The sequence below is a fragment of the Lactuca saligna genome, chromosome 7, assembly GCF_052625555.1.
Source record: "Lactuca saligna cultivar CGN05327 chromosome 7, ASM5262555v1, whole genome shotgun sequence".
Taxonomy (NCBI): Eukaryota; Viridiplantae; Streptophyta; class Magnoliopsida; order Asterales; family Asteraceae; genus Lactuca; species Lactuca saligna.
The window spans coordinates 53,791,859-53,800,975 of record NC_136423.1 but is presented as its reverse complement, the minus strand read 5'-3'; the positions used below and the strand labels follow the sequence as shown (position 1 = coordinate 53,800,975).

The following is a 9,117-nucleotide window of genomic DNA, read 5'->3' as shown; positions in this document are numbered from 1 at the left end:
TTTAGTAGGAGCATGATTATTATTTTAAAGTATTGCAAGTTAGCAATACTAATTATAGAAAACAAAAGTTTCACTTTGGAAAGTTACATGGGTTGAAAAGTTGTTTTGCTATAATTAATGGAGAGAATATTGTACTTTGTTTCAAAATCTAAAAGCTTAGATCGAGAAATTCTAATTAAATTTAGTCAAGGCTATATATTATTTGCATTCTCAAAATTCGATTATGATTACGACATCCCTCTTCATAGTTCGAATTGTGAGAACATGACAAATAGAAATATTATAGCAAGAAACTGGTAAAATATCATGTTTTTCATTATGGATCATGTCTTGTACGCTTCGGGTATAGGATAATTACATATGCTATAATATTCGACCATTCTAAATTTTCCAAAAGCCTAGGGCATTAAGAGAGAAAAGGGACTAGAACCAGATTTGACTAAAGTAATTAAACAACTGTCAAGGACAATCTAAGGTTCGCCAATGATTGGTCGCTTGTGGACAACTGGAAGTATAGTAATGGATGGACCGTATTGATATTATTATGAATAGATAAGACTCTATTTAGAATGAGTTATAAGTTGGGAAATATGGAAATGTTTCCATATTAGTAGTTGGATGTTAAGAATTTATGTCTAGATTAGGAACTTTTAAGCAAGAAGGATGTTCAAATAAATGTACTTTAAATGTGAGACTTCACATCTATGGAATTTTCTTCTCCAATAGAGTACTTTGTAATTTCATTGGCAAAGTCTTTGTGATTTTGGTACTGTGACATTACAAAAGGATCGTTGCATAAAATGTTAGAATCTAACATATTCTAATAGTGGGAAGAATTTGGTATTCTTATACTAGTGATAAGGATTAGGAATTGTGAAATGAGCATCATTGGAAATGTTTTCAATTGATCTATTTCATAAAGTAAAAATCATAGGTAAACATAGTGTGCATGCTTGGCGCATGGGACAACCGTGGTTATAATTCAAGTAATAAGTTGATTACCCAAAACAACAAATAATGAGTAATCAATATGGTGATTAAATAAAGGTGTCTTATTATACTCAAAAGTTTGGGGCCGAATAATAAGATTATTCAAACCCTCCACAGTTGACAATAATAAGATTATAGGATTAGTATTATTCTTATGTTTCACTTTGCATGTTTTGATATCCCGAATAATAAGATTATTCAAACCCTCCACAGTTGACAATACTTTGGAAGTAAGTATGAAAGAAGACTGTCATGAATCTGACTGGAGATTGTCTAAAGTGTTTTAGACATAGCAAAAGTTTGTTGCAGGATTCATGAGTGCTGCTATAAGATTAGAGTATTGGATTAATCCCATACTCACTTGGATCACTTCATGGATTTAATCAGAGTAATTGGTGAGATGATAATATCTTATATTCTTGAAACCGAGATGTGTGAGTTGTATTCTGCAAGTCTGTTGCACATTGATAATATGTAAACACACTAGTAACTTGGTGTTATAAAACATATTATTGTGTGTGATTTGATGAGTAGGTACAAGCGGGCATTTGAGACGAAGTTTATCCTTTCCTTTTACCCAAAGTGGGATAAAAGCGATATTTGTAGGCCCCTCGATGATTTAGTGATGACACCCTAAGTGCTTGGCCAAGCCGGGACTAAGTTGATGTGTTCAATTGTAGTCTGTTGTCAGTCGTCATAAATCGAAAGTCGAGAAACAACATATAGACATAGAAAATGATCTAAATCCATGTCTCAATCTATTCGATATCTACAATGGATGAATATATGATCCCTTATCTAAAGGACGCATTACTAATAGCGGCTTTTGAAAGCTACGATTGTTGATCAGGTTTTGAAGTCATATGCAATATAGTTATTAGACTTATCCAAGTGGGAGATTATTAGATTAGGTATCTAAGCCCATAACTATGTTGGTAAGTACTTGACCCGATTATGAGCATGGTCCTTTTGGGCTGCCTTCACCATAGCAGCTGATAGGATGAATTAAGGAGAAAGATGATTAATTATGATTTATTAATATATTATATGAATAATATATTAAAATAGAAATCATATTGTTTAATTATTATTAGTCAAGAATTAATTAGGAATTAATTTTGTGACTAAAAGAGATTAATTAAACTTGGGGGACTAATATTGTAATTATAAGATAATTGCATTGTGGTCTATGGATTCCTAATGGAAAGGGGATTGGACTAAATCTATGAGAAACGCATATAGATTTCATCCAAGGGCTTTCTAAAGGGACTCCATGGGTTGCTTAAGGCCTAAGCAGAGAATTAGGGTTTCACCCAAAACCCTAGTAGCCCACATAAGTATAAAATGAACCCTAGGGCTCCCAAAAATGTGGCTAAGCATTCCTTGGAGTATCTTTGATGTTTTTGGTGCCTCCTCCCTCTCTCCTTGTTCATCTTGTTGCTCATGGCGTTTGTGACTCCATTTGAGGCACTAAGCTTTCAAAAGTCAAGATCAAGAGGAATTGAGATTGTTATTGCTACATAACAATCAAGGTAAGATCTAAACCCTAATTCGTATGTTAATATTGATTATTGTATCCGAGATCTAGGGTTTATGAGCTTTGGATGATAATTGCATGTACATTAGACAAACTAGATCCAAAGTTGTAGGGTTTGCATGTACACCATAAGATTGATGTACTACTTAAAACCCATCAAGAGCATGACATAAATCTTGAGGTAATGATAAATCTAGACTAATAATTAGTCGCCATAAAGATTAGACTAAAATCTAGTAATAATGATTCTAGGTTTCGTCGAAGAAAAAAAAATTAATAGAAGCGAAGCGCTACACGAATTTCGAGTTGTCACTTTAACAAGTGAGTGCATAGTCTTTTTCTTGAACATGATTTTAATACAAGTATTAGTTAAAGTATTAAATATGTTTGTGTGTGAAATATTTGATATTGCTTGAAATATGTGTTTGGAGCATATCTGACAATATATGATGACTTAGGATACAGAGTGAACCTAAATTAATTAAGATGAATATTGGGTAGTATCTTCTTTTGAGTACGGGTGAGATATACACATAGGTTAGACCTTTAAAAGTTTTCATAGATCTGAGAGCATAGATTAGACATAGTCGAATTCGTTCTTAGTCCAAGAGTATGGAGAGGGCATTGTCATTTGTCATTAATCCGAGGGCATGGATTAGACATAGTCATTCTGAGAGTATGGAGTGGGCATAGTCATTTTTCGTTGATTTGAGAGCTTGGATTAGACATACCTGATCCGGATGTATGAATTAGGTAAAGCTATTAGATCCGATAGTATGGATCAAGTCGTTGTAAGGATTAACGGGGTGGGGTAAATCATTAGTGTAAATGAGAGATTACACTGAGAGATTAAAGAAGATGTAAATCATTAGTGTTAATTAATATAATGCATGTTTATGCTTATGTTTCTGTATTGACGATGACATCCTAATGTTTTAATATAAACAAAAATGCATTTCTTCGGTAACGCTTTGATAATATGTTTATCATATTTTCTAGGAACAAATCCCGCAATATTATTCTTTAAAATGGAGACTCTGATTTTCAAGTAAAACATAAATAAAATTTTTAAAATGACCGTGAATTTGGTGATGTCACAATTTATATACGATAAAACTCACCGCATTCATTTGAAACCCCTAACTTATCAATTTTTTAAAAACGAATATATTAAACCATTTTTATTGTAATTTCGATATTAATTCTTTATTTTTAATATAATATATTTAATTTGTTAATCTAAATGATGTTAAATTCAAAACATAAATGTGATATTCTTAATTTGAAGTTAAAACCTTCACTTTATCAATATTAATATAATACATTTAGTTTGTTAATTTAAATATGATGTTAAATTTAAAATATAAATTAAAATTCCAAATAAAGGTTCAAAACCTATTTTTTCTAAACAATTAAAAAGTTTAAATATAATATACTTAAATCAAAATACCAAATTAATTAAAAAAAATTGAACAAAAACTACTTCTTATAAAAGAAAGATATTCAAAACCTATATTTTCTAAATAGTTCAAAATTTTAAATATAAGATGTAAATCAAAATATCATATTAACAAAAAGTTGATTAAAAACTATTTTTTATAATAATCAATTATTTTCTTCAAAAGAGATAGTTTAAAACTAATGAAAAGTTTAAATAAAAGATTAATATAAAACATACATTTAAAGATAGTTTTAAAATTATTTAAAAATAATTAAGGTTTAAATAATATTAAAAATAAAACCTATATCGGAATTTCAAATTCACACATAACCTGTAGATATATTTCATTGAAATAATATTATCAATTTATCAAAAAATATGTTTATCTAAGCAAAACTATTTTTATTTTCATGCACAATTTGCAAATAACGGCTATTAAGATGACGTAGCTTTAATATTTATATATGCTATTATTATTTTAAAATATTTAGAATAATTTATAATAAATTAGTGTAAGAATATATATTTTATTAGTTTATTTTAATGAATATAGACCAAAATGGAAAAGAAAAACATTACCAAATTAAATGGGTAGTGATCCAAATAAACACGCACAAATTAGATCATACTACAAAGACTATTCGTGTAATTTAATCTATTTAAAATTCCATACACGTTTTTTAGGGTGCGGAGATAATCATTTAATAAATTAAATTAAAATAAAGGAAGTAATAAACACCAATTTTGATAAGTAGTCTCTTGTAAATAGTTTATGTATTGAAAATAATGAATATCTAATTAAAATTCTACATAAAAATACTGCAGTTTTTTAAATAATTAAAAATAAAAAAATTATTCTCTTTATTTGAAATTTTATTATATATAGATCATGTGGTATGGTGTATAATTCCATATTTATCACAACAATGTCTCTTTTTGCATTAATCTTTATCTTCCTCTTTACCCAATCATTGGCAACCTCAAACAATGCCAATGAAAACTTTATCCGATGCCTACTCAATTCAACCGAGCTTACTTCTCCGATAGCCGGAGCAATCTACACTCCAGCCAACTCTACCTTTCCCGCCGTCTTGCAAGCTTACATTCGTAACCTCCGGTTCAATGAATCCACCACCCCAAAACCTGCAATAATCATCACCGCTTTAGACCTTTCTCATGTTCAGGCCTCCATAAAATGCGCTAAAAAGCACAAGTTATTGATGAAAACCAGAAGCGGTGGTCATGACTACGAGGGTCTATCGTACGTCGCCGACCAACCCTTCTTTATCCTCGACTTGTTCAACTTCCGATCAATCAACGTCTCCATTGAAGAAGAAACTGCATGGGTTCAAGCTGGTGCAACCCTCGGCGAACTTTTCTATAGAATCAACGAAAAAAGCAACACTCATGGCTTCCCCGCCGGAGTTTGCCCTACGGTTGGCGTTGGTGGTCATTTCAGTGGTGGAGGATACGGTAACATGATGAGAAAATACGGTCTTTCTGTTGATAATATCATCGACGCTGAGCTCGTTGACGTTAATGGAAAACTTCTGAATCGTGAATCAATGGGTGAAGATTTGTTTTGGGCTATCACCGGTGGCGGAGGAGTAAGCTTCGGAGTAGTTATTTCATACAAAATAAACCTAGTTCATGTTCCCAATAAAGTAACTGTCTTCCAAGTGAGGAGAATATCGGAACAAAACGTCACCGGAGTTGCCCACCGGTGGCTACAAGTCGCCGACAAATTAGACAACGATCTCTTCATCCGAATGGTTTTCGACGTTGTGAACAACACAAACGGGGAGAAAACAATACGTGCTTCATTCCCAAGTTTATATCTTGGAAACGCAACAAACCTAATAAATATAATGGATCAAAGCTTTCCCGAGCTAGGGTTACAAATATCAGACTGTCAAGAAATGAACTGGACTCAGTCAATTCTATGGTACTACAGCTTCCCACCTGGTTCACCTGACACGACTCTACTCAGTCGAATCCCTCGAACGCTGACTCATCTCAAGAGAAAATCCGATTACGTAAAGAACCCTATTTCAAAACAAGGATTAAGGCTCATCTTCAGAAAGATGATAGAGTTACAACTTCCAGTTTTAACTTTTAATCCTTATGGTGGACGAATGGCTGAGATTTCTGAGTTTGCTAAACCATTCCCTCATCGAGCTGGGAACATCGCGAAGATCCAATACGCAGCGGATTGGAGTGCAGATGGTGTTGACCTAGCGAACCGTAACGTAAACCTAACTAGGGTTTTGCATGAATTCATGACTCCATTTGTGTCGAAGTTTCCTAGAGAAGCTTTCTTGAATTATAGGGATTTGGATATTGGTGTCACTGATAATGGGAAGAATAGTTATCTCCAAGGAATGGTTTATGGAGTCAAGTATTTCAAAGAGACAAATTTTAGAAGGTTGGTGAAGGTGAAAACGATGGTGGATCCTGATAACTTCTTTAGAAATGAGCAAAGTATCCCAACTTTGCCGTCTTGGAGGAAGTAATTGAGTCATTATGTGATTCATGAATCATGATTGGCATGTAAAATATATATAGCTTGTAATTAGCTTCATAGAATCATAATGATTTGTATAATAATTCAGAATAAGACATGAAATTGTTTGGGTACTTACTTTCGTTCTAGGAATCGAAAAATATGCATGCCATGTACTTAACTGTTTATTATTAAACTGGTGATGATTGTTTCTCCTGAGATATATTTTTATTAATAAATTAAGAAAAATACATATAATAGATAAAATCAACGCTTTGATTAGTTTAAAGTCTAGAATTTTAAAATGGTTAACCAATAAACTGACCAAAAAAATCTCTAGATAGACATTTTATGTCGCAAAATAATTATTTATTTTAAAAATTACATTTTATAAATAAAAATTGCAAATTTGCTTAACGCTAGGTTGCAACTATTTTTTTTCGGAGCTATTTGATGGTCCCAAGTAGTTAAACACTTAGGGCAAACTTCTTTGTGCGCCGGTGTTAGAAAACTAGCCCTTTCGACGGCATATTCCATCAGTAACAATTTATATAAGCATATAAAATTAAGATGGTGGTGGAAATGTGTAGGTAGTTCTTAGTGAAAATTTTTCAATTGATTTTACTAACAAAATAAACTGTAAGTTGGCAATTAGTGATATATTTCAGACAGGTTAGTTTTAAGCAGTGTTTGGGATTTTATTTAAAAATAAATTATTTACTTGATTTTTTAAAAAATCAATAAATCTAAAAAGTGTTTGACCATATTAAAATGACTTTCAAAATAACTTTTTATTAACCTTTAAAAATTAAATTTCAGTTACGAGTTCTAATTTTTCAAAACTTTTTATAACTTTTTGGATTGTAAAAGACAAATAACTCTTAAAACATGTATAAGCTAAGACAAGCATGTTTTAAAAAACAACTTTTTGGTTTAGGTGTTGTTTGTTTTTCTGAAGCAAAAATTTATAAAGTTTGGGAACCACCTCTGCAGCAAAAAAGGTGGATTGAACGGCTGTAGACTGTAATAAGAAGTGTGTATCTTTTTGTTAACTTCTGCAGACATTAAAAAATTAAAATAAACTAATTTAATAAACCGAAAATAGTTTTTAAACACAGAAAATTTAATAATTGTAGTCTTAAAAGATTGAAATAAATTTCATACAACCAAATTAGTTTTACAATAACATTTTGCAATAAAGTTCATACAATCAAACTTTAATAATTCTCATTCGATATTTTGCATCAATTGCTCGACAATTTCATTCTGTAATTGGGTCCTATATTCACGGTCCGCTGTAGTACTATGTGTTGGAATCTCATCTTCATCATCATGAACGATTGCATTATTATTCCGAACTGATACATTTGGTTTATCATATCGTGCAAAATACTCATCACGTAGTCTCTCTCTTCTTATAAAATTATGAAACGCGAAACATGCAAGGGTAATATTTCGTTGTGTAACCAACGAGAATGGTGTCATCCTCTTCAATATAGGGAAACGTGCTTTCAAGACACCAAAAGCATGCTCAATAACGTTTTGAAGTTTTGCATGTGCATAGTTAAATTTTTCTTTATTCGTTAACGCACATCTTCGACGGAAATCTCCAAGCCAATACCTCACATTACGGTACAGTGCCATAAAACTTCGAATATTTGCATAGGCGACATCACAAAGATAATATTTATCTGTAAAAAAGAATAAATAAATAAATAAATAAAAATCATTTCTTTTTCAAACTAAGATAAAACTATTTAAATAACCATAAACTTACATGATGTTGGTATCAGGAATGGTGCATGTGGATTTGCTAATGCTTCTGATAATATTCTAGAATCGTGTGTTATCCCTTCCCAACCGGCCACAACGAACGTAAACATCATGTTAAAGTCACATATTGCCAATACGTTTTGGTAACAATTGCCTTTTCCCCTACTTCTATATAAATCTCGTTTGTTTGCATGGAAAACAACATGTATCAAAGTGTCAATAAGTGCACCAAGTGCTCCTTTGAATATCCGTCGTAGCCTCCTATTATGTCCCGGAATGTTTGGATCCGGATTAAAAGAAACTGGTACTATAATGTCATGTGTGAAAAGCAACATTTTGTCCAACACTTCATGAAAAAACTTATGAATCATTTGCTTTGAGTGTTGAAATCTCCGCTTGATAATCACATAACGTTGGTTATGACAGATCATCATCAAAAACATAGCCATCTTCTCCTCAACCGATACATGTTTTCTATCCTTTAACGTGTAGTTTACTCTATAATGGGCACATAGTTGGACAAATGATTCACGGGACATGTGTAGTACTTCAACACATTGTAGAGGATTATGGTAAAGTAACTCTAATGTAAATTCATGTCCCGTCATTTCCGAATCGTTGTCCTGCACTCGTTTGACACCCCTCTTCCAAAAGTAGCGGATGTACAAGTACATTAGAATGATAAGAAGTATCTTTTTGTCGTGATCCATTAAGAACCTATTAATCAACACAAGTACCAAATAGCATAAAATAAAACTTAAGTACCAACTAACATAACATAACATAAATCTTAAGTACCAAATAACATAAGATTCAAGTACCAAAAAACATAACATAAAAGTTAAATACCAAATAACATAAGATTCAAGTACC

General features: G+C 31.8%; 1 protein-coding gene and 1 pseudogene across 1 annotated transcript; one reads left to right on the top strand and one right to left on the bottom strand.

Annotated features, from left to right (window-relative positions):
* Window positions 1–4,875: 4,875 nt before the first annotated feature.
* LOC145005773 (berberine bridge enzyme-like 8 pseudogene) lies at window positions 4,876–6,605 on the top strand (annotated as a pseudogene).
* Window positions 6,606–7,698: 1,093 nt separating this feature from the next.
* On the bottom strand, window positions 7,699–8,852 carry LOC145006951 (uncharacterized). The gene is made up of 2 exons (XM_078965963.1): window positions 8,249–8,852; window positions 7,699–8,162 (listed from the first exon to the last, which is right to left on the bottom strand). Exons 1-2 carry the CDS (start codon window positions 8,850–8,852, stop codon window positions 7,699–7,701), a joined length of 1,068 nt encoding a protein of 355 aa, XP_078822089.1.
* Between the last annotated feature and the right edge of the window lie 265 nt (window positions 8,853–9,117).